Raw genomic sequence first — 26,772 nt, 5'->3', positions numbered from 1 at the left:
ACCCAAGTAGCTCCCATCTAAATTAATATACGTATACAGATCAGTCCAATCTATCCACAGACGTGATGCAGCCACAGAGCGGCTCCGGGAAGCTAAGAGTCGCTGCTCTGCCATTGTTAGGTGCATTAATATTTGGAAGTATTTAGCAAAAACAAAATGAAAGCAAAAAGAAAATGAACATGAACTCCGCACAGTGCCGCTGCAGGCAAATTCCTGCCTAGGTCTTTATGGTGAGAAAGTGAGGCTCAGACTCCCATTGTTTCTAAGCAGAAAATTCAGACACCATTGGGCATGCAATTTGTTCGTTCAATAAAAATCACACCATGCCTTCATTCCAGAGCCAAATGTCATAAAACCATTATAGGATTATATTCCTACTAATTCTTTTAATGCACATTTGTTGAGAATCGGGCTTTTATAGACATACACAGGAAAAGAGCTGAGGATAAATACCAAGATGCCGAGGAATACGATTAGATCCACTTAGGAGAACATTGAAATCTTAGGCTTATTATTCACACGGACGGATTTGTGTAAAAAAGTATTGCACATGCGATACACAGACAATAGAACCCATTGATTTCAATAGGGCCGTTCACATGGACGGCTTTTATACGTGCATTTCATTCATGCAAAAAGATACACAGCGTGCTCTACTTTCCTGTGCATGACAATGGCACATATTGAACCAATTAACTTAACGGCCAATCTCAATGAATAAGGCTGCCTTCACATGAGCATTTTATCATGGCAAATTCGCCGCCATAAAACGCTGGCGAAAATTGTGATATCTATTGCATTTGATTCCAATACCTTCGTTCAGTTGGGCAATTTTCCGTTGTGTAATATCGGCCACATGTTCCAGATGGCCGCTTTTACGCCGTCCAGAAAAGATAGGTCTGGACCTTTCTTCCAGCCAGAATATGCTGGCCGGTCCCATACACTCCTATTGGATCCTGTGAGAGCTGTAGACTTCTATTGGATCCTATGAGAGCTGCAAGAGAAGGGAAGGTGGGAGGGAGTTGAGCAGCATCTCTGCTAAACTCCCTCATTCTTCCCTACCCCTCTCCACCCTCTCAGACAACCAGAGGCGTAACTTGAAGCTCCTGGGCCCCAATGCAAAACCTGGAACGGGGCCCCCAACTAAAATGCTTTATTCATAGTACTGGGCTTCCGATATGGAGAAGAGAGGCCTTATGGGCCCCCCCAAGGCTCCTGGGCCTGGGTGCAACCGCATCCCCTGCACCCTCTATAGTTACGCCCCTGCAGACAGCTATGTTGATGGATAAATAAAAGAATGAGTTTTTTTTTTAAAAAGGGAGAAAAGAGTAAAAATAGGAAAGAAAAAAAAGGGGTCCGTGCCCTTAAGGGGTTAAAGGGAACCATTCACATGTCTTTCTATACACAAGCAGGGAGAGAGCTATCTGTCTACTTGCTGTGGACAGGAAGAGGCCGCCCGGCCCACCTCTTTGACAACTCCGCTCCGAGTCAAACTTTTAAGTGTCTTTATTTTGATACACTGTAGTGCTTCACTGTAGCCCCTTACATTAGGGCACCGCGTATACCTGTCCCAGTGGGTCGGGCAGCATGAAGCATCTGATAGGTTACCTTTAACTCCTATAGAGGGGTACTATACAAATAAAGAATGTTTTCTTGTAATAGGCTTGTTGTCACCCATCTGAATAATATTTAGTCTTCCATATTAACGAGGAGTTAATTAGCTGACTTGTCTTATATTACAGGATAGAGCTAATCTCATAATGATTAAATGCTAGATGGAATAAAAAAAGGAAAAAACTATTATCTAAACCTATTTTTACATTATCGCCTTCCTGTTTCTGTACCTATTTTAAATTCAGGAAATGTACTTGAGTAGTTTTGTTTGACAGCCCGGCTAGCCACACATACTTTTCCAAACCTCTTTTTTTTCTATTACATTTTCTTCATTGTCACAATAGGCAGTTTTATGTGAGGCTTGTTACAAATATCTCCATGTAATAAATGCTTATAGCACAATACGTTTCAGTCAACTTGGCATCTTCAGTACAATTAATACTCTTGCTCGGAAAATAGACCTTAAATGGGCCATTTTCCTGCGGCCTGACATCACTGTGCAGTAGATTTTGTCTGGGTTTGCTCCTAAGGTATACGTCTAAACTTGTAAATCCACTCCGTTTTATATTTATACTAATGAGAAGCAGGACAAATGCCACAATCTCATGGCATCTGCTGTCATTTCTGGTATCACTGTAGTCTCTATGCTCCAGTCTTGAACAAATGCCATCATCTACATTATTCATAATGTCCTCATCAACCTTGTCACTGTTTCCTGCACATTCTATTGCTTGTTGAAGAATAACTAGTTCTTGCAGCAATGTGTCCTCTTCAGTCCACTTTGGCTCCAATCTACTTTCAATTATCATCCAGGCATGACCATCTGTTAGATCCACACACTCTGAATGCGTGTGAATAAATGTAAAAGCAGGTATGAATACAAAGCCGGAATGTTTATCACACACATTCCACATCAAAAGAGGCAAACGGAGGCAGCCAAAGCAAAAGGTTCTCTAGATTACATAAGAAGCATCATTAGGTGGGAAACTATCCGGGACTTTCTGGGAATTATTTGCAAATACAAAGCCTCATAGTGCCTCACTCCGATACCGTCTGTGTGTCAGTCAGGTTGTTTCACCTTTACCTATAGTTTTGTTCTTTATTCACGTGATTTTCAGTATATTTACAATGGGGTCGGGGTAGGTACAGGCAGACTAGTGCAAGAATATTGTGTACACCCCTGGCTATCTAACTGCTGATTTGAAGTGATCATGTTGTTTTTTATCCAGATGCCTACTTGCATCTGGATGGGCCAGTCTACTAGGTTTTGGAGCCATGGAAACCATGAGTTCAGTCCTTTGTAAAATGGACAGTAGGAACTTCTACATATCTAGCAGTTGAGATCTTTCCATGATAAAAAGGTAAGGTCCCTTGGGGCAAGCACCGAGTAATGACTGACTCCTAGGGTGACGTCACATTGAGACTGTTTTTGTAGGGTGGTTTGCCATTGCCTCCCCTAGTCATCTTTTACCCCCCAGCGAGCTGGATACTCATAAGGAATGATAAATATGGTATATATTAAATTATGACTAGAAATAATCTTTAACTGCCCATACATTTTAGATAGCTATCAGCTAAATGGTTTATTGCCGACAACAATCTCACCCAATTCTCCCATACACATACGTGCTTGGCTTGGTTAAATGTGTATGTATTGTGAATGTAGGGAGGGGAGGAGAAAGCTGCTGCCAGACACCTTTAGTAGCAGTTTATCTCCCAAGAATAAAAGGATTGAGGAGTAAAAATCCAAGTGCCTGATCCTTATCTGCATTCGGCAAGAGTCAGGACGACATACAAACTAGATGGTGAGTGGGCCTGGCCAATCTAGGTCTAATGCATATGCCAGAGGATAAGACTAAAAGAACTGGTGGTATTGGCACAACACCCTAAACATGAAAGAAATATTTTAAACGATGCAGTGCTAAACTTCTTCTTTATTAAGTAATGAACCAGCATTGGAAAACACGTTTCGGGGCAAAATCCTCTTCAGCAGTTCAAATAAAATAAATAAATCTTGCTATTTGTATAGCACCAACTTAGGGCTCAGTCACACGGGCGCCCGTGTTATTGCAGGAGGAAGACAGCCGTACCTCAAGACGGACGTCTCTCTGCAGCGTCGAGAGAAAGAACATGTGACCAGCTGCATTGCTGGTCATGTGTTCTTTCTTCAGCTCTGCGGGGACTCATCCTTCTTGAAGTACGGCTGTCTTCTACCTGCAGTAAGGGCTCAGTCACACGGGCGCATCGGCGCCTGTGTACGGGTGCCGATGTGCCCGTGTGACTGAGCCTTTATTCCACAGCGCTTTCAGGTAATTTATTTATTACCCCCACCAAACTGGGTACTCATTGTACCGACCTCGGTATGATGATGAAAGTCTGAGTCAACCTTGAGCCGGCTACCTGAACTAAGTGGGGGTTAAACTCCCAACCTTCTGGTTGTGAGCGAGAGCTTAGGACTGCATTTCTGCTGCCTTAACACTCTGTACCACACAAGGCCCCCTTCAGCTGGTTAGGATATACAAACTAAGCAATATATAGTGAAAGATGAGATTCAAAGTAAAGAATAAAAAGTTGATAAAAATAGAGGAAAATAGAGTTTAAATATAATTATGAGACACATTATTACGGTATCAAAGCATAAAGAATAAAATTTGATACTGTAATAATGTGTTTTATGATTATATTATATTTAAATTCTATTTAAACTCTATTTCCCACTTTTTTCTATTTTTTTAATCACATTTTTATTCTTCACTTTGAATGTTACTGTTCACTATATATTGTTTAGTTTTAGAGATGAGCGAGCACCAAAATGCTCGAGTGCTCGTTACTCAAATCGAACTTTCAGTGATGCTCGAGAGTTCGTTTCGAGTAACGAACCCCATTGAAGTCAATGGGCGACTCGAGCATTTTTGTATATGACTGCTGCTCCGCTAAAGTTTTCATTTGTGAAAATCTTAGCAAATCACCAAAGTCATGTAAAAAACACAGAAATGGATAGGGCAGGCGAGGAGCAACATGCAGGGCTGCATTTCAGCCTCCGAGGTCTCACTATTAAGCCACAATAGTGGCAAGAGTGAGACCCCCCCCCCCCTTCCCTGCACTGTCAGCATAAAGATCGTTCTACTCTGCCACAGCTGTAACAGCTGTGGCAGAGAAGAACAATATTAGCCCATTGAATTCAATGGAGCCGGCAATACAGCCGGCTCCATTGAAAGCAATGGGCTGCCAGCGACCGCGGGATGAATTTTCGGAAAGGGCTTAAAAATAGAAGCCCTTATCTGAAAATCATCCTAAAATGTGTAAAAAAAAAAAAAAAAATAATGTATACTCACCTTTCCGCTGCAGCCGGAGTTCAGCCGCATCTGGCGGGCAATTCTCCTGAACTGCTTTCTGTAGTATTCAGCAGGTGGGGATTTAAAATCCCCGCCTGCTGAATGAGCTGCCTCTGATTGGTCACAGCCTCACCAATCAGAGGCAGTTCTCACTCACCCATTCATGAATGGGTGAGTGCTGCCTCTGATTGGCTCAGCGCAGGGACCAATCAGGGACAGCTCTCAGCTGAATGGCAGCTGAGAGCTGCCCCTTATTGGTCCCTGCACTGAGCCAATCAGAGGCAGCACTCACCCATTCATGAATTCATGAATGGGTGAGTGAGAGCTGCCTTTGATTGGTGAGGCTGTGACCAATCAGAGGCAGCTCATTCAGCAGGCGGGGATTTTAAATCCCCGGCTGCTGAATACTACTCACAGCAGTTCAGGAGAACTGCCGGCCGGCCGCGGCTGAACTCCGTCTGCCGGGACAAGGTGAGTATATATATTTTTTTACTTTTTACACATTTCTGGATGAATTTCAGGGAAGGGCTCATATTTTTAAGCCCTTCCCGAAAATTCATCCTGCGCTCGCCAGCAGCCCATTGCTTTCAATGGAGCCGGCTGTATTGCCGGCTCCATTGAATTCAATGGTTAGTGCTCGTTTAATCGAGACGAGTACCGCGTGGTGCTCGTCTCGAGTAACGAGCATCTCGAGCACCCTAATACTCGAACGAGCATCAAGCTCGGACGAGTATGCTCGCTCATCTCTATTTAGTTTGTATTTTCTAACCAACTGAACTAACAAAGGGGTTTTGCCCCAAATTGGGTTTTCCCATGCTGGCCATGCACATTATTTACTAAAGGAGAAGTTTTGCACTGCATAGTTGACAATATTTCTTTCACATTTAGTGTGTTGCACCATTACCACCAGTCCTTTTAGTCTTATCTTCCCGTCCACTCATGCCCCCTAAGGTGGTAGGCGGCACCTCCACTTCTCTTTAGTATCATATGAATCCTCAGTCTTGCATTTTCTCTTACCTATCATAATTATATGGGTTTTTCCCCACCTTTTTCTTTTCCCGCATTCCTAATGTATATGCTGACCCTTGTGGCCCCTTTACACGAGGGATGAACATTTATGGAAACGTTTTTTTGCCTGATCATCAAGTGAAGTTGCACGTGATCAGCTGATGAAAAAGGAAATGCTCGTTCATCAGCTGATGGCATCTTTTGTGTAGCTGAAAGCAATCATTGTTGTCGGCAGCACACCTTTCTATGGAGACGGGATGAGCTGACTACTTTCAGGACACTCTATTGGGGACCAGTGACCATATGTACTATCATTCATCTCATACATTTTAAATCAACTTTTGTGATAGGCAATTAAAAAAGTGCCAAACTCAATCAATCATCATAGGGATAATATTTTGTAGTGTAAAAGACACTTATTCAGCGGGTAACAATCGCACCAACTTGCTCAGATGTAGTAGGGGAGTAGCTATAGGAGGTGCAGAGGTAGTGTCACACCTTAGCCTTGGTGCCTCAGGGGGCCTAAAGTCTCCTCACCACACTAGTATTATACATAGCACATGTTCGGTAGGGTGCCCTGCTACAGATTTTGCATTATGACCCAGAGCTACGAGTTACGCCTTCTAGTAGCAGAGCTTGGATTCATCATTTAGCTCAGTCTTTTCTATCATAAAAAGTTAACTGATGTCCCATTGAGAACCACTGCGTTATCTGCCATAGCACATTTGCTAAATTACACACTCGGCTCTACTAAAACTACATTTTGTCTCCACAGGAAGTGAAAGTTGTATGTGACTATAGAAAATGTTGCCTTATTCTGACTCCCCCAAGTAGCTGACACATGCACATATAGTAATAGCTACAATCTGTTTGATACAATTCGGGTAAACAGTATAGTTGTGAGCAGCTCGCAGCATGCATATGTGAGTATCCACTGATAAAAGCAAGTAAAACACTGAAACAGATGCTGATTTATTGTGTTCTGAGAGAATGAGGAGGGCTGTGCGATCCCCTTAATTTTGTGTGATATGGTAGATATATAGATGATTTACATATATGTTTCTTTACCGTTATGTAGATGTAAATGATAAGCATTGAGCATCATATAATCCACTGATAGTGATCATATAGCGGAATATCTGCTGTCTCAGTTTAACTTCCATATTTAACGTTTATTACGCAATATTAAAGCTCCAGTACAATCTAATGCAGATTTATATTTCTACTTAATATTTTACTGCTTCTGCTTATTTTGCTTTCAAAAATTTAAGATAAAATGTATGTTTAGCTTTAACATTGTTAAAGGTGCTGAGCAATACACTCTTCCCTTAGAGCTTATTAAGATGGGTGTACTTATCGTCAGTGCAACGGACTGCATATGGACAGCAAACGGACACATTACAGTCAAGAGGGATATTCAGATTTGCATTTGGTTTATGCACTGGACTTATGGTCCATGTAAAAAACTTGCAGCATTTCCCATTTCTGGTCCAATTTATTACATGAGAATACCACTGTGTCGTCCCTCTGAGCAGGGAAATCACTCGGCAGGACTGACAGCTGACCCAGAGACAGGATGCTAACTCCTCGGTGCGTAGCTTGGTAAAAGACAGAGACTGGGACTGAGCTAGTGGTGAGCTGGAGTGGGGTAATGAAGTCCCTGCCAAACAGAGCAGAGTAATCGCCCCGATAAGGACAGCCCAAGCTGGAACCTGGGCGCTGAATAACCCTGTCAAGGCCCTAACCAGAACAGAACATGTGAAGCAGAAACAGGAACCGAGGAAGTCAGCAGGAACATAAGATCTGGGTAAAGCGCAAGTAGCTTACAGCTACAGCAGACTTGAGATCAGTTGTCACAGAGATACTGCAGGAGCAGCAGCCGTGAGCTGTCATAGAAGAACAACAACCTGGAAGCACTAAAAAGCAGATCTGAAGGAGCTATATAGTGGAGTGATTGGCAAACAGCCTCCAGCTGGGTGTAGGAGTCAGGAGCTGTTAACTCCGGAGATGCTGGAGCAAAATAAATACAAACTCTTTGTGTGATAAAAACTAATGATACATGGAATTTTAAAAAACAGACACACACAGTGCATATGGATGACACACAAATAAACAGATAACAGTAGGTCCGTTTTTTGCAATCCAATCAAAAATCGAACATAAATTACGGTCTTGTTGATGCCATATTTTGCAAAATTACAACAAGATTACATAAGGTTTGTGGCCCACAGGATCATGTAAGAACCAGAATTAGAGCCAAAGTGATCTATGTGTTTTGTCAGCAATCTTTGTTTCCGGGCATTTAAAGTAGATTTCTACCTTTGGAGCAATTGTAAGTACTATAAGGCCTCCTACAGACAGGAGGAAATTTGACGGCGGGATTTCCTGCAGAATTTCCATGCGTGCCCGCTGCCATAGGATTGCATTAAATAATGCAATCCTGTGCACACAGCCACGATTTGTCTCACAGAGGCCCACACAGAAACTTCCCTAGTGGCGTGCCGCCTCCGCTCTGCTTCCAGCACAGGCTGGGCGACAGCCGGCACGTAGAAGAGCGAAGGAGATGCGGGAGCAGGTGAGCCACACTGGTCACTGCAGGGGCATGGGTCAGATCCCGCTTCGAAAATTCTCGACCGTCTGCAGGCGGCCTAACTGGAAGTTGGGTTATAATCAGAGGATTATTATCAGTGATTCCACAATACTGTATATAGCAGCATTGGTTGACTAATTGCCTTTTAACAGCCATCATATATATACTTATCTTTAAAATTGACTGCTGAAGCAGTCCCCTTATAGTGTATCTCTGTGGTTCATTAACTACATTCAAGTGCATGCTGAGTGGCAGCTCACATGTTTGTTTAAAGTACCTCTTCCCCTACCAATATTAGCAAGCACACGTCAACAATAAAACATTTTGCACTCCAGACCCGTTTTCTTGGATGCTTGATGACTATTTATGAAGGGGATATACTACAGAGCCAATAGCTACCCAGAGTAAACCCTTGAGCCGTATTTTTTGACATCTGGGATACATATCTATTTCCCAAGCCACTGCCTTTAACCATGGGAGAAATCCAGCTAGTAGAGCAGGAAGCAGCAGAGAGAGCAGTTCTCTTGGCGCGTACTGATGAGCTTTACCTAATTCACTCTGCTGTACTCATTGACAAAAAAAGGGGGGAAATGACATGTACAGTAAATTCTGCTCATATGACTTGAAAGTCATTGGTAGGGAATGTGGTTCTGGTTCTGAATTTACTTCTGTTGCCCTACTACTGAATAAGGAACATTATGAATTCTCATGAATTAAATTCTCCAGGAAGCTGTTCATTACTTGTCAGACTAAACACGATCTCATAATTCAATATTCCATCCCTACCACCAAATACAGCATATACTGCAGATGGTCAAAAGACAGAAGTCAGAAGGAAAAACCATCTAGCAGATAATACCTAAGAATTGACACATTATCTTTATCAGACTGTTTCCACATCTTGCTGGATTACGTCTTTATTGTGAACATCTCCCAAGCTGCTCATCTGAAAACATTATCAATATCTTCATTGTGTTCAGCCCAGTTTCTCCAAGCCATCGGATTTCAGCAGTGTTCCACCAATATCAAAACAAACCCCTCCACTGCCCTAGACCACCTTGAATTTTAACTCTAACTGTTTTATTGCCCTAGATCACCAGGGATGCTCACATTAATGCCTTTACTGCTATAGACCACTAAAAATACAGAAATTAAACCCTTTGCTGCTATAGGCAATTAGGATATAATGCTATTTACTTGGATGATACGTGTTCCTGTATGTGTGGCTGCTTTATGGCTAGTTATTATGGCACTGTATGTTAGTAAGAAGTTGTGTGGAAAGTGGGCCAAGCTGAACTTTTGTAACAGGTCCATGAGCCTTTAGCTACACCTCTGATCCTATTTTAAAGTAATAAAACATTCTCCTGCACAGGTAACAGTGGATATATAAAGTCTACACACCCCTGCTAAAATGCCAGGTCTTTCCCATGTTAAAAAAATCTGACAAGATGAATCATGTCAGATTTATTTCCTTCTTCATTGTGACCCGTTATCTGTTCAATTCTATTGAAAACTGAAATTTTTTAGGGTAGAAGAAAAAAGTAATGTGGTTGAATAAATATGCGCACCCTAAAGCTAATAGTTTCTTAATGTACCTTTTGACTTTGTGACACAGCATTCAATCTTTTTGGATAGGTGTCTATCAGCATGGCACATTGTGACTTGGCCATCTTTTCCCACTCTTTCTTGCAAAAGTGCTCCAAATCTGTCAGATTGTGGGGGCATTTCATCGACAAAACATAGCCAGACTTGTATGTTTTTCTCTGTTATACAAGGCTTTCGTCTTGCCACCCTCCCCCCACAGCCCAGACATATGAAGAATACGGGAGATGGTTATCACATGCAATGCACAACTAGTACTTGCCAGAAATTCCTGCAGCTCCTTTAATGTTGCTGTCGGCCTCTTGGTCTTCTCAGCAATTTTTAAGGGACATCCACTTTAGTCCAAATTCAGTGCCAAATTTGGCCCACTTCTTGATGACCGTCTTCACTGTTTTCTATGGTATATGTAATGCCTTGGAAATGTGTTGGCCTACTTCTCCTGACCGTTAACTTCCAACAATCAGATCCCTTTGAGGTGTTGTAAGCTATTCATGGACAACAGTTTTTGCTGAAAAATAGCAACTAAGAAAATATCAGAAAAATCCCACTAGAAGAGCTGAACTTTATATGGGGTAAATCAGAATCCTTGCCAATAATGGCAGCGGAGTGCTGACTACTATTCATCATGAGATTGAATGTGATTGGCTAATTCTGAACACAACCACATCCCTAAATATAAGAGGGTGTTCACACTTATGCAACCACATTATTTTAGTTCAGTTTTTTTTATTATTCTACCTTAAAACATTTCAGTTTGTTTTCCAATGGCATTGTACAGATAACGGGGCACACTGAAGGTCGGAATAAATGTGAAATTATTCATTTTCTGCTGGATTTTTAACATGATAAAAATCTGGCATTTTATTACGGGTGCGCAGACTTTATATATCCATCAGTAAATCCTAATGCTGAACTCTTTCCAAGCATCTACCCAGTCATAAATGACACCATAGTGTCTGTCTCTGGGCATGTAATTCCCATGAAAGCCAATCATGATGATCACTATAAAGTTTGTTTCAAAACAAACTTCTGCTCTTGCCCTGTGTCTCTTTGACCCCGTCATTCTCCTGTCAGCTAACTGAGAGAGAGGGAAACTGATTGAAACCAGCAGCAAGTGTCAAGAGCTGTGAAGAAAAGTACAAAATAAGTTACTATTATAAAATATATATTATACTTAAGTATAAAAGTTTTAGGCAGGTTTGGAAAAAATGCGAGAAAGTTAAGACCCATTTACACCAGCCAATAATCGCCAAAAAAATCGCTAATTGGCGATCGTTTTAGCGATAATCGTTGCGTGTAAATGTGCGCCCATCGTCTGCTTTTCGGCCACTGCTGGCTGATCGTTAAATTCAGTTCAAACTAAAAATCGTCCCTCACTTTTATCAGTAGTTCTCCATGGGGAGTGCTGATAGCATTGTTTCCCCGTGGAGAACAAAGGATCTGAGCGCAGATAATGGCCTCGGGCTATTAGCTGTGTTCAGTGAAGGCTTCATTTGCATACCTAATTGGTATTTAAGTAGCTGAGTAGATACTTAAATACCAATTAATTTTTATGCAAAATGATCGATTAAAGCTGTCGCTCAGACTGTCGTTTGAGCGATCTTTGAGCGATCATCGGCCCGTGTAAACCAGCCTTTAGATTGCTTTAAAAAATAGAAGTGTTTATTTTTGTCAATTAACAAGATGCAAAGCGAATGAACAGAAGAAAAATCTAAGTCAAATTGCTAAGTCCTCAAAGCATCATTAATTCTGCTAGGTACACTTACACACAGTTTTTGAAGGAACTTGTCAAGAGAGTTTTGTTCAAAAATCTTAGAGAGCTACCACAGATCTTCCGTGGATGTAGGCTTGCTCAAATCCTTCTCTCTTCATGTAATCTTAGACAGACCCAATGAGGGCCAAATCATGACTTCCAAGGCACCCTATTCTTCTATACACTGAAGCTAGTTCTTAATGACATTGGCTGTATGTTTGGGGTTGTTGTCCTGCTGTAGAATAAACTTGGAGTTAATCAGACACCTTCCATTTTTGAATTTTTTTTCCTTTGCAGCATCTTTTTCCACAACTGTCCAAAACGTTTACACAGTATTGTATATCCTTAAATTGCATATGTAGTATATACATCATTCCCAATCCCTACCCAATATCCCTTATCTCCTTTATATACAGCTCTAGAAACTGCTGCTTTAGGGAAGATGAAAAATTAACTTGCTTAAGAAAGTCTCTCCAAAAATACTTAGTTTTTAAAAAAATAGTACTGTATAAGAAAAAATATACACTGATAATGAAAAAAAACAAGCACCTAGAAGTTGTCAGAATCGAATGAAACTTTATGTGTGTGATTGTAACGTTGATATAAGTAAGTGATTGCAACATCATTGCAGCAAAAGGAAACTTTATTGCTGAAAACGGAACCCTTATAGCGAGGCTCTAGTACCCTGTTGTACTGCCTCTAGCTTGGATACAAAATGTGATACAGGCAGGCATGGAGGCTCTAGTACCCTGTTATACCGCCTCTAGCTTAGATACAAGATGTGATACAGGCAGGCATGGAAGCTTAAGGTCCCTGTTGTACCGCCTCTAGCTTGGATACAAAATGTGATACGGCGGGCATGAAGGCTCTAGTACCCTTTTCAGCCACCTATAGCTTGAATACAAGATGTGATACGGGCCGGCATGGAGGCTCTAGTATCCTGTTGTACCACCTCTAGCTTGGATGTAAGATGTGATACTGGCAGGCATGGAGGCTCTAGTACCCTGTTGTACCACCTCTAGCTTGGATACATTATGCGATACAGGCAGGCATAGAGGCTCTAGTGCCCTGTTGAGCCACCTATAGCTTGGGTACAAGATGTGATATAGGCAGGCATGGAGGCATATAGTCTCTGTATGGTATTCTGTGGCATAATGGTCCATATTTGCTGTAACTGAGTCTCTAGATCATGCAAAAATGTTGGCTGTCGAAGTTCGCGTTCCCACATGGACTCATACATTTTCTATTGGCAATAAATTAGACAGCAAGGCAGGCCACGGCAGTGTGACAATGTTGTAAAGACATTCCTGTGACCCCCTTGTGTGTGCGGCCAAGCGTTATCCTGCTGGATGCCTCTTGGAAGCCGCCATGAGAGGAACACATGTGGCTGCAGGATGTCCTGAACATATCGCTGAGCTGTCATTGTCACTCATACCACTACAGCAAAAACAGGATTGAGTTGCTCACCTCTAGGTCTCCACACAGGAACATGGCCATCGCTAGCAACCAAAATAAACCAGGCTTTGTCACTGAAGGCAACCAGGTTTCACTCCATAGCAGTCCAGTTTTATTAATCACAACACCACTGCAAACACAGGTGTCAGTGGGAATGTGTCAAAAGCAGAACACGTAATGTGCGCCATGAGCCCAAATGTCCTTCAGCTAAGTATTTGGATATGGTTCCAACAGACTCAGGGGTCTCTAACAATGGTGCCTTCTCTCTCTGGATAGTAGACAACAAAACAGTTGGAGCTGCTCATGCTTGTCGAACAATTGGATGATCCTGTTCTCTGGTAGTCTGTCGAGAGTGTCCTGAGCCCAATCGCCTTGTGTGCATGTCTGCAGGCATCCACTGATCCTAACACCTCCCAAGAATCTAGTCCGGACAGCCTGAGTGGCGGGCAATCATCAATATGACCATCCAGCTCCTTGCATTCCAAGAATATGCCTCGTCTCAAACGCTGTTAACTGGGCAAAATCTCGTAGAGTCATGTCTAGTGGTAAACAACTGCTACACAAGCGGAAGAAGAGGTCACTACACACAAGGAGCCTCCTGAGAGCCTTTTTACAGGCCAAGGGTGGAACCACTTTTAGCGCCTCAGGTGACAAGACTGTTCATCTAATCACACCACAACGCCAGTCATTTCCATATCTGCTGGAGATGGAACTGCATGCTGAGTTTTGCAGCAAAATGACAACTTCTTCTAGCTGCTTGATTTATTTTTACAAAGAGTATATATTTTGTTACCTTTACAATTGCAACAATCCAGGAAATAAAGTAAACTGGTTATTTTTACAGTACAGGGGGAAAAAAATACAAGAAACAATGGAATTGCTGGGGTTTTTTTGTATTTACTTTTCCCTGCAATAAAAAATAAATTGTACATAACACAATTGTGCCATTAAATAAAAACAACTCAGGGCTCAGTCACAAGGGCGCATCGGCACCCATACACCGGCGACGATGCGCCCGTGTGACTGACAGTTAGAAGGCGGCCGTACCTGAAGACGGCTGTCTCTCTCCAGCGCTGATGAAAGAACATATGACCGGCAATGAAGCCGGTCACATGTTCTTTCCTCTGGCGCTGCAGAGAGATGTCTGTCTTCAGGTACGGCCGTCTGCTGGCTGCAGTAACACGAGCGCCGATGGGCCCGTGTGACTGGGCCCTTATACTGCAAATAAAAAATCCCTCATACACTTACAGTAAAAGTAAAATAAAGTTTTTGTTCTTTGAACATGACTGAATAAACTTTTACAAAAGTTGCACTGTACTAAGGGCCGGTCTTGAGGCAGTTAAACTGGCATATATTACTTTTTTAGTTTTGCATCATAAAAGGAAACTGTAGTGGGCCAACTGCTGCTGTGAATATGTGGATTGGTGGCTGTAGTAGTTTACAGTTATTACCCAGTATTCCATTTTCTAGTTCTTTATTCTAGGTCTAGAAGGTTCATACCTTTTTGTTAGTAAATTCCTTGGTTTGACTTTGTCCTATCTGCAGTTACACAAGTTAATGTAGCATCCTACAATGACCCCATAGTTAACCTGAACCTGGAAATGTTGCATGGGCACCATAAAATGATATTCTCCTTCCATTCCTGTTTTTGGTACGTCATCTAAGTTGGTTTGTTTTCCAGTCTATTTTGTATTTTTCTTTCTCTTCTTTCTCTAATAAATGGCTCTGAGAACTGTTTGCCAGTTAAAAAGCAGGAACATAACAAAATGATTCTGCAAATTGTTATCTTGTCAGGAAGATAATAAATTGAGGCAAATATTTATACAAATGAAATGATTTGACAAAACATTTCTTAGATAATAGAAAATATTACCGATTTGATCTTGACGTCTACATTCCTCTGCTCACTAACCTTCTTAGATTGTCTCATTTATAATTGCCCTCAGCATGTATGTAAGCAAATTACTTTTCCCCCTTCCTAAAAGCATCTGCTCTACTTTACCACTAATCTGTACCTCTTCCCGCAGGTCTTTAAATAGGCCATTAAGAGAACATCTCCAACAGAAACAGACTGTCCTTTTGGACCAACATAACAGATGCTGGGAAATACCAGAGTTTACTAATGTTGTTTGGACAGAGCATTTGAAAGTGATTATGTGTAGAAAGAGGTTGTTTGTATGGGTTAATGTAAAACCAAATCGCATCCTGAGCTTAAAATGGTTGGGGAGAACATTAGCAACCACTTAAATACTTTTCATATAAGGTCCTACCAAAGTAAGTCTTTATGTGAGCGATGGGTATAAATCGCCAAAGGACACTGTGTCCTTATCCAAAAAAGTGCAGTGCACAGCTATCTCCAGCATAGTTATTGAGCAATTAAGGCATATTCACATTTTAGATGTGTTGGAATGTCCACAGAACGTTGGGAAAGAATCCAGTCTCACAATATGGCTCCCCAACACAGCTAATTGGATAATGCTACCTGCTTTGTAGAGGCTAATGGAAACCAAGTTCCAGCACTTCATGAACATAAACATATCTAATATTAAGAACTATCTTCCTCTTCCAAAAAATAATTCCAAGCTGCTTTTGCCATTGTAATAAATGCATTTTAGGCAAATGGGTTTTTTAGTAGCAAGAGAGATTACCACCTTAGTATTCTCCACTTTCTAGTAAAAGAAAAAAAAATGTGGCTCTTCGAATGTGAGTATGAAAGAACTGAAATGCATTAGACACATTATAAAAATATTTCCTAAAGGCTCTAAACTGTATTTTCAGTGTCATCATACTTTACTCCAGCTGCTCAGTAGAATGCCCTGGCTATCCATGTATGAGTTATTTAAACATGACAGGGTCATGGACTCCACGTCCGTAGGATGGTATCTCTCTCAGCTGGTGCAGACATTATTCTCTTCTGCACAAGCCCTGCAGATGTTCAGTGCATGTGCAGAAACACATACATATTACATCCATGCAGGTCTTATCCTACAAGGCCTACCCAGGTGTCTATATAATGCGGAGAAAGGAAAATTATACACACAAGGTACAATATAGATAACACAACATATATTTATTAAACACCACAAAAAAGAATAAACAGAAACTGATTCAAAACTATTAAAGCAAGGAGACCTTGCCTAAAAGCGGGGCAATTGTCTTGATAAGGGCGGTCCCTCGCAGATAGATTTAAAAAAAATATTCTTTTTATAGTGCCAACTTATTCCGCCATGTATTCAGGTCATTTTATTTATTCCCTGCCCCTCCCCTCAGCAAGCTGGGTACTCATTTTACTAACCTCGGAAGGATGGAAGGCTGAGTCAACCTTGAGCTGGCTACCTGAACCAGGCGGAGATTGAACTTGTAACCTTCAAGTTGTGAGCGAGAGCTTAGAACTGCATTTCTGCTTCCTTAACACTCTGTGCTACACGAGGCTCTGTCGAACAGTGACAAACATAGGACGACACAAAAGTACATGACCACTAGTGCAGGGAACCACGCTTCAACTTAAAGACAAAACAACAACGAGATCAGGTCTTCAATAAGTGTAGCAGACAGGGAATCAGACCAGACCGAGTGAGAGAGAAGGGGCTGGAATAAATATACATTGACTAATGACATTTTGTTGGCTGGGCTGTCCCACATCCCAGTCAACCAGTTTGTCTATCCACAGCAGGCGATGTTTCACTGTCGGTGCCTAGCACTGAAATGGCAGTGAGCAGGCGCCGGCATGAGGATGGCGTAACATTACCTGGAGCCAATCCTCATACTGCGGCGGGTGGCCATGACACTCTGGAATCTACACACATGCTGAACGCACCTGAACTGAATGGAAGTCAATTGAGAGAAATTTTATAGATTATTACAGTCACCAGGGATGGAGTACAGCCTATAAAGACCAAGGGAGCTGCATACAGAGCCTTAGCTGTGTGCATGGTATTACTGCCCTACAATAAGCTATTATTTCCTGGTCTCTATATTGTAGAGACCAAGAAATATTCGTTTATTGTAATTGCTCTAGTGGCCATTGTGAAAACAGTAGTATTTAAAGATTTTTTACATGAAGAGAAATGTACAAAAATATATATTTATAATAAAAGTCTAATAAAAAAAAATGTAAGGTTCTTATGATGCCGCACATTCCCTTTTAATTGAAATTGTTTCCAACTCTTGGAATGCAAAATAGATTACAGACTGCTGTTCATGCTGTTATGTAAGTGTTATTATGTATCTAAACGTTTATCTACCACTCATCATCTTCTTTCATACCAAAACTTGCTCAAGCTAATAGTAGATTTGAGTGAAAATCAGATGTTCCATTATTCCTCCACTTTTTGCAGATTTTTTTTTAATACATTAATATACGGCATAAGCTTTACTGATGGCAATAATGTCATTATTTATTTTATATTAGCATGTTTCTTCCAGACGGTAAATTACTGAAACCAACTTTTGCTCCCAGAAATGTGGTGTTTGCCATTACCTGACACAGCAAAAAAAGATATGTATTACTTTATGTGCAATATGTAACATTTAGGGCTTTTTCAAATGAAAGTATTTGCACGCGCAAAATTTGCACAGAGAATAGAACCCATTGATTTCAAGGTGTTCATCCTCACATTTCGCTTTTGCGCATGCAGAAAAAAATAGGATTTGTGCATCAAAAATCCCCATAAAGGTCTATTGGAAGCGTGCTCAATACGCTACGCAACTCAGTGAAAAATAGAACAAATCTGGACCTCATTAGAAGAATTAAGCCTTCTAAATGCGTGTGTATAAAGTACAGTAAGATGTCCCGATAGGTGAAAACATCTACCTTGTTCATGGCTGAAATGCGCTACGCTGAAGTGTACGCAATTGCACATAGGCCTGTCTGTAGGAAACTTTAATCATGGAGCCTCATATCAGAATTTGCAATGGGCTGCCCCTCTACCCTGCTAGATGTGCGAAATTAAAAATGAACATACTCTTGCACACAGGCAAACATACATGTATATGCACATTGCAATTCAGATACATACATACCCAATAGAGATGAGCGAGCATACTCGCCAAGGGCAATTGCACGATCAAGCATTGCCCTTAGCGAGTACCTGCCCGCTCGGGAGCAAAGATTCGGCAGCAGGCGGGGGAGAGCGGGGAGGAACGGAGGGGAGATCTCTCTCTCCCCCAGCTCCCACCTGCTCATGGCCGCAAATCACCTGTCACCCGCGCCGGCAGCCGAACCTTCTCTGCCGAGCGAGGAGATACTCGCTAAGAACAATGCTCAATCGAGTAATTGTCCTTAGCAAGTATGCTCGCTCATCTCTAATACCCAATGTATTTGTGTGTATGTATGTATATACATGGACAAACATGCAGAAATACAGTGGATACGGTGACTGTTGGGCAGACACAGCCACATTCTGTGTTTACATGAAATAGATACTTTGATATTTTGTTTACATTGTGAACTTTGTTACATTCTGAGGAACAGATGAATTCTCTTCCCCAAGAAGTATCCAAACTCCTGACAGCTCGCAGCATTTACATATCTGTGTGATTTTAGAAATTGGATGTAAAGTAACAAAGCCCGGTTTTGTGAATCAGCAAAAGTCAACAGCTGTGCCTTCTACACAAGCTATTCCAATAACTAACAGTCACCTTGGGTATTTTCATCTCGTACTGTGTGTTTGTGCCTCTCAGACCAAAACAATACATAAACAATCTGCGGTCTGTTTGCACACAGTATTCAATTAGGGCTGCCCAATTACCAACGTAGTAAACAGAGACTGAAAATAAAACAGAACATCAACTAGACTTTACAGCAAATAGTTCAATTTCTATTTATTTTAGTATTTGCTGTATTCTGTCACATAGCAAGATTGTTCTCCATTTAGTATGGAGACAGCCAGGATGGCCTTCATGACCTAAACATATTTTTTTTCAACTCTTTGCATTCCAACAGACAACTTTTATGTTTTAATCCAGAATTAGTTCATTAGAACTTTTTGCCTCCTTTGATTTTAATTATAATTGTTCCAAAATTTTGCACACAGTTTATTCTTAAAAAGCTTTTCCAAGCATGAACTATTGATGACCAGTCCTCAAAATAGGATCGCCTGGGGACCTGTCACTCGGCAATAAACTGATCGCCTGGCCTGCTGTGCCGCATGCCGGACAAGCATCATAAGCGACGGGAGAGGAAGTGCACTAGTTGGCTTCACTTCAATGGAAATTAATGGGAGCTGAAGGGGTTATTATTATTACACTTCCACGTCGTCCACAATGTCATAGGCAGAAGTGCTGGAAGTGTAATAGATGTTTCAGTTCCCATTGGTTTCAATGAAAGTGAAGCTAGCTAGGGCTGGGATTCCCAACTCCAGTCCTCAGGGACCACCAAAAGGTCATGTTTTTAGGATATCCTATGGTAAGAACACCTGTGGCAATGTCTGAGACACTGATAATTACATCACCTGTACAACACTGAGAAAATCCTGAAAACATGACCTGTTGGTCTCAGAGGACTGGAGTTGGGGAACACTGAGATAGGGTACTTCCTCTCCTGTCCCCTGGCACACACAACTGGCCCGCTGCACTGACAGTGGGCCGGGTGATCAGCTTATCACCTGGGATCCCAAGCAGCGGATCACTACTGATTAACTATTGATGAGCTATCTTGAGAATAGGTCATCAATATTTTTTCCTGGAAAACCCCTTTAAACAGTATATTTAGGGTAGATTCACACTTTCGTAAGAGCTTTCAGTTATAATTTGTTTCTCTCTTCCATTTTTGGAGCAAACAAGTGGAATTAAAATAAACGTTTTTAGTTTTTCTCCCCATTGATTTCAGGGGGGTTTAAGAAGACTAAATGTTTTTCGTTTGTTTCCTTTACATTATGGTGCTGCCTTTTTCACTGGAACAAATAGCGCAGACCACCAAAAATGGAACAGAGATGGAATTATAACTGATAGTCCTAATTGAAGTGTGACTGCATTTTAGGGGCGGATTTACACAACCATATGCACAAATACACTAGCCTCAGTGTGACATGTTTGTGCATTAACTGTCTGCGCATAGTACTGTACTTTTTGTGCACATAGAGCCAGATCACACCCATTCCATGGATTAAATGGCTACTTAGCCTAATGAGCCTAATTCTGATTAGCACGGCGCTCGATCTAAGCACAGCACTCGCTTGCTAGAGGCAGGGTACTTCAAAAACCCTGTTACCAGAAAGAAGAGAATCCTCAGTCTGGCTGACATGGCAACTGCCGCAGCTTCGGAGGCCAGCGCGAGGATCCGGACGCTAGCGTCTAGGTGAGTATTTTTAGTTTTATTATTTCAAGTAGTGTTGCTAGGGCTTATATTCAGGGAAGGGCTTATATTTCAAGTATCCCCCGAAAATCAGGGTAGGGCTTATTATCAGATAGGTCTTATTTTCTGAGAACGACGGTAGTAAAGGAATTCTCACTCGCCATTTTGTTGGTAACCATATGTTACGGTGAGCCATCCGTAACAGATAGTAGAACCAGGGTGATGTTATTACATCAGCCTAGTCCATGTGGTTATGCCTTCAGCTCTCCTGTGTGCCTTTTACCTGTCGTTGCAAAAGTGTATGGACTGATTGGTGGACAGGAAGGTAGATCCCCTGGTTGCACAAGCATTCTGTAGTGTTGCTGATTGTGTTAGGATGTGTGCTGTGCATCTCCTCTGTCTGGATCCAGGTTTGGTGTGTGAGTCTAGTTCTATGTTGTGTCAGATGGGTGTAGTCTGCTTGTTGGTGTTTGGGTCTAGACTCTGTAGTCTGCCTGTGTTTGCCTGGATCCAGATTGGATTTCATGATTGATGGTGTTTGTGCCCCTCCGTTCATAGATGTGTGGAATCCTGAATCCCCTCCATCCATAGGTACTTGGACGCCTGATTTTCCCTTCTGCCCATGGATGTGCAGACACCTTGTCTAAATGAATCCCTTTCATCTGTATGTGTGCAGATGCCTAAATCCATGTCTTGTTTGGTGTATGACGTGTGTGTTGCATACCTATGGGGTTTATCTTATATCTGTCTAGTTCTTTCCTCTTTCATATTTTCTATCTAGGGGCACACTAGGCCCTTATGTACAGGGCGATTGCCATACTTGTAAACAGGATCCGATCCCCTAAAAGTTGCTAGAGATTACTTTCCCCTTTTATGTTTGTTGGTGTGGTCCATCTTGGACCATTATGTCTTGGTTTTAACTTTATTGGTTCATGCAGGCAAGGTGAATAAGCACTGCACGAACGTAACACAGTGTTTACATGTAACTAATGTCACTTACAATCCCTTTATTGAGCCACTATTTAGATGATAGTTGTCCCGTAAAGCCTCGCTTACATGCTAAATTGGACCCATTGTTAGAAGGAGGCAAAACACATTATTAGTATTCTACTTCACTGTTCCATGCCTTTTTTTGTAGTAAACCAATGTAGCCTGCAAAAAAGGAGTAGGCAACAGTGTAGTATACTAAGCCATTCCATCCTGTAGAGTTCAGTAAAAAGAAAGTATTCATGTAGAAAAAAAAAGTTAACGTATAACCCTTTCCAATCCACTGTCTGATGTCTAAAGACATTCTGATTGAAGGTTGTACAGCTCCGATGTCAGAAGACGTCCGTCAGGGTATTCTTACTGTATATTGCTGGCCACTCTGTTGTCGGGGCCTCTCCAAGATGCCCCATACCGCAGTACTGACTCTAATCAGCAGACAGCGCCATTGTATAATGTCTGGAAGAGAAAGCCCCGTAGGAAACCCTGAATCTAAAATTGGATTGCAAAGGGTTAATAGGATTTTTTAAACATACCCTGTGAGTAATGGATGCCAATATTAAGAATCGGGAGTTTTCCCTGATGAATATTTTAAATGGAGACAAAAAGGGAGTAGGGCCTATGGAGCTTTGCATAGAACGTAATTGTGCCACAAATTTTCTTGTGTAATATGAAAATTAATTGGGGGAGTCAAATTAACTAAATTCATGCAGTATGATACCATGTTATAATGTCCTCTCTGTCTTCTGAATTTAAAGGGGTTGTCCCGCGCCGAAACTGTTTTTTTTTTTTTTCAATAGCCCCCCCGTTCGGCGCGAGACAAACCCGATGCAGGGGTTTAAAAAAAACAAACGGATAGTACTTACCCGAATCCCCGCGCTCCGGTGACTTCTTACTTACCTTGCGAAGATGGCCGCCGGGATCTTCACCCTCGGTGGACCGCAGGTCTTCTGTGCGGTCCATTGCCGATTCCAGCCTCCTGATTGGCTGGAATCGGCACACGTGACGGGGCGGAGCTACGAGGAGCAGCTCTCCAGCACGAGCGGCCCCATTCAGAAGGGAGAAGACCGGACTGCGCAAGCGTGTCTAATCGGGCGATTAGACGCTGAAAATTAGACGGCACCATGGTGACGGGGACGCTAGCAACGGAACAGGTAAGTGAATAACTTCTGTATGGCTCATAATTAATGCACAATGTATATTACAAAGTGCATTAATATGGCCATACAGAAGTGTATAGACCCACTTTGTTTCGCGGGACAACCCCTTTAACCTTTCTAACAGCATGGAGTTCATGTTTTATATATAGTATGGCTTATAATTGGCTTTTTATATACTGTATAGTTGTACTGCTCCTACAGTGTTTCCTTTCTGAAGTCCGCATAAATGATGAATAATAATAATGAATGAATGTTCCCAAATACTCATCGAATTACAAATGTACAATGTGTTTCCTGGAAATTAATCCCTACCCGGAAAATAAGCTCTAGCTAAACTACATTAAAAAAAAACAATACTCACTGAGCCAGGTGGCATCTAAGTCCCTCCCTCTTGTTTCCTGCGCTGCGGCAGACTGCTGTGTCCTCAGCGTTGACACAGCACTCTCTTTCTGGTGTAGGGGCTTTGAATACCCCGCCTCCAGCAGGCGAGTGCTGTGATTGGATCACGAGCACCACTGGCTCAGCCAATCAGAGCTGGCGCTTGATCACTCACAGCCATTCAGTGAATGACATCATTGAATGGCTGTGATTGGTTCATGGAGCGCTGGCTCTGATTGGCTGAGCAATGATGCTCATGATCCAAGCACAGCACTCGCTTGCTAGAGGCGGGGTATGCAGAGCCCTGTAACCAGAAAGTGAGTGCTGTGTCAACACTGAGGATTACACTGCCCCCCCCCCTTCCTCCCAAGAAAATAAGACACTGTGCCTCTTTTGGGGCAAAAAGTAATATAAGACAGTGTCTTATTTTGGGGGAAACACTGTTTAAGCCAACATGCTATCTCTAGATTTGTTTGTGCTGTGCCGCTTTTACAAGGCAGTATTTTGATCAGTATTTTCTATAGGCAAAACCTGGGGTAGGGCATAAACCAAGAGAAAGGTGTATAGACTTGTTTCTGTCATGTAGGTAAGTTCCACTACTGGTTTTGGCTTAAACAGAATACAGGCCCACAGAGTACCCTATGAAATTTTCCTAAACGTTGGTACCTAATGACTCATTTTCCCCTGTGTAATATACCAACATATGGAACCCATAGCAATTGGCTGTCACTCATAATATAATTGGTTAGTCTCCATTTAACCAAGTAAAAGAAATACTTCCTATAAGCTCGCGGGTGATGGAAAGGGGCTTATTTGGTATAACAAAGGTGTCAGCAGTGTTTGGTGTCTGCTCTGTATAAACAGGCCATGCAGAATCAGAGCATGAATGACTTCTCTGACAACATCTTCAAAAGAGCTTCTATGAAATGTCAGCATGTTCTTGAGAGCTCATGGACAGTGAGAGGAAATAGACAGGCGTTGTTGAAAAAGGGAAGATTCCTCAAGAAGTAAATATAAGCAAGAGCCCTAGAAAAATAGACAAATAAAACTATTTGGTTTATGTGTTATATATATAGTTACTTTACACAACTCTTCTGTGAAAGTTTTGATGCATACAGGAAATTGCAAAGGAGAGAAATAACTGGTCAAGCATCGTACAGATGATTGATGTGCTCTTCTTCATGGTGTAATTACGCACTGTGAGGTCATCACCTCGGAAAATAAGGAGATGCATGCCGAGACTGTCACAATCTCCAAAGGATTAGATGCCCATAATATTCTATATATGAGAATATAGGACTTGGACTTTTCGGCTGAGATTATAAGCTAAAGTCAGATTTCACAGCGCTCTCCTCTAGTACCTTATACCGGACATGCTTTAATAGAAGAGTAGGCGCTAAATTCATGTAAGCTTTTGAATGAAGTTTGCAGTGTATATTTCCAGCACTGTGAAATGAGCTTCACATCAAGCCTTTCAGCCCATTCCTCTTATCAAGTATCTTTTGCCTTCACAGATTTTAGTTTAAGATGAGTTTTTAATAGAAAAAAATATATAAAATGTATTAGAGTATGAAGCTATAAAATAGGACAAACAGATCTGTGAAAATCTGATTCACAGCAAGGTTAATATTTCCACACTCACTCATCCTTGTTAATATATTTAATATCCTTTTCACGTTATGGAGGGAAGAAGGAGCACTGGGTGGTTTACCGGGTTGTCTGTCGCTGTTTATTACACTTGTTAGAAAAAACAAACTGGGAGATATTGAATTCTTGAAGATTAAAATAGTTTGAAGTTCACCAAACCTTTTTCATTCAGATTTCTAAAACTTCTGGAGAATCTCTTCTATATGCCCTAGTTGTACATGCTGTAGAGAGAATAGGAACATCTTCCTCTATTAGTGAAAGCCAAATGCCGTGCCAAATGCACTTGCAGTCTTTAAAAAACAATGGCGGATATAGCTGACCTTTGGTTTCTATAGGTGCTCATTGGCATTACATGGAAATCAGGCATTTGTGCTGCTGGTAACTTTGACTTGGCTTCTGCAGACGGGCAATTTTGCATGCATTTTGCGCTCATGCATACCACAGAGAATAGAACCCATTGATATCAATGGGTTCCCTCGCATTCTGCATTTTTGTGCTCAATTTTTGCGCATGAGAAAATATTTGCGACATGCTCTATTTTTGTGCACATTTGCACACCCACTGCACCATAGGAGACTGTGAGGGTGCGCACACTCCGTTCGCATGAAATCACGCACTGAACGGCGCAAATTTGGGGTGTTAATCGATTAAACTGGGGAGTAATTAGGCTGCCCAGCCGCTTCCATCACGGATGCAGAGGTGTCCCACGACCATGTAAATGGGCACAGCAATGTAGAAAAGTACAGTAGAATGTAAAGATTTGCACAATAGCCCACCCTTCACAGTGCTATTACATCATCCTATTGTGAGTGCATCTACATATACGCTGTTCTGCAGGTGCCCTCAAGCTGTATTTATACGGGTGAGGGCAAAAAACATCATAGAAGGTCTGACCAATATCACACTTAGGCCTCCTGTCCACGGCCAAGGCGGAATATCGCTAGTAAGGAGGGGGGAGCACTCATTGGTCTCTGAGATTAGCCTGTCTAATAAATAGGCTCACCGCGGAGAATTGCGGCAATCACAGCATGGAAAGCTTTCCAGAGCATGATCCGCGGGCAATTTATTGCCCGAGGATCATTGCTCGTTGACAGGCAGCCTTAATTAACCTGCAATTTTCAGGCTTCTGTGATGCATTTCCTCTGTTCCAGTAGTTGAAATGAATAAAAAAATGCATTGCGCTTGCATGCAAATCGCAGGGCGTGTGAGTGCGATTCTTATAGGAAATAGTGGGCAATGCTCACGGTAGACTTGCGAAAAAAATAGTACATGCCGCAATCTTTTGATCTCGCGCTATTGGTGCGAGCAATGTAAACTCGTGCGTAAGTATCACCCATGTAATTACAACCCTATTCCTTAATTCCTTGCCTGAGAGTTAATGCTGTTAATATATGTTTCTGTCCTTTCTCAAGCCATCATGGTACTTGTTGTACTACTGCCTGCTCCAGTTTTCAGCAAGTATCTATTCACCAGACCCTCACTGCAGTTCAGTCCAGCCGGTGATTATTCTTGCGACTGCAACCTACATTCAACTCCTTTCAGTGTTGACTGAAGCGACTGTGTGCCTGCGCAGAGATACCCTGAGACTCTGTACCCCGGTTTAATCTGCACCGAACTGGTAGCAAGCCTGATTATCCACAATCTCTCCGTGAGAACCATGACAAAATCATTACCTAAGAAAAGTAACAACTCATTAGGAGATCCAGTTGATTGGCCTGAAACTTATTTGACTATTATCATCTGTGTCTCGTCATTACTGATTCTTACGATGTATCAAAGTATAAAATATTATACTAATGGAAATATTTTATCTATACACGCTTATAAAAATATTGCATATTACAGCCTTCACAGTTTGCATTTGCTTAAAATGAAGCTTTATTTTTGTGGATCTGGGCACTATATTGTTCATGATTAGCTGCTTGGGAACTTTGATGTGTTTAGTAAAGGTT

The 26,772-nt window shown here is 41.7% G+C and overlaps 1 protein-coding gene across 8 annotated transcripts in view; it reads left to right on the top strand.

Moving 5' to 3' along the window:
* The window catches only part of TENM2 (teneurin transmembrane protein 2), a 1,550,877-nt gene that overhangs the window by 1,237,074 nt on the left and 287,031 nt on the right, over nt 1-26,772 (top strand). For 4 of the 8 annotated variants that reach the window (XM_066591125.1, XM_066591120.1, XM_066591124.1 and 1 more), the window contains exon 8: nt 824-842. The exons of the other annotated variants lie outside the window; for them this stretch is intronic. In XM_066591125.1, coding sequence (XP_066447222.1) covers nt 824-842 — 19 coding nt within the window. The remainder of the gene's footprint in view (nt 1-823; nt 843-26,772) is intronic. 8 annotated transcript variants of the gene reach the window in all.

Source organism: Eleutherodactylus coqui, chromosome 2, assembly GCF_035609145.1.
Source record: "Eleutherodactylus coqui strain aEleCoq1 chromosome 2, aEleCoq1.hap1, whole genome shotgun sequence".
NCBI classification, from domain to species: Eukaryota; Metazoa; Chordata; class Amphibia; order Anura; family Eleutherodactylidae; genus Eleutherodactylus; species Eleutherodactylus coqui.
This window is presented reverse-complemented; position numbering and strand designations above follow the sequence as displayed.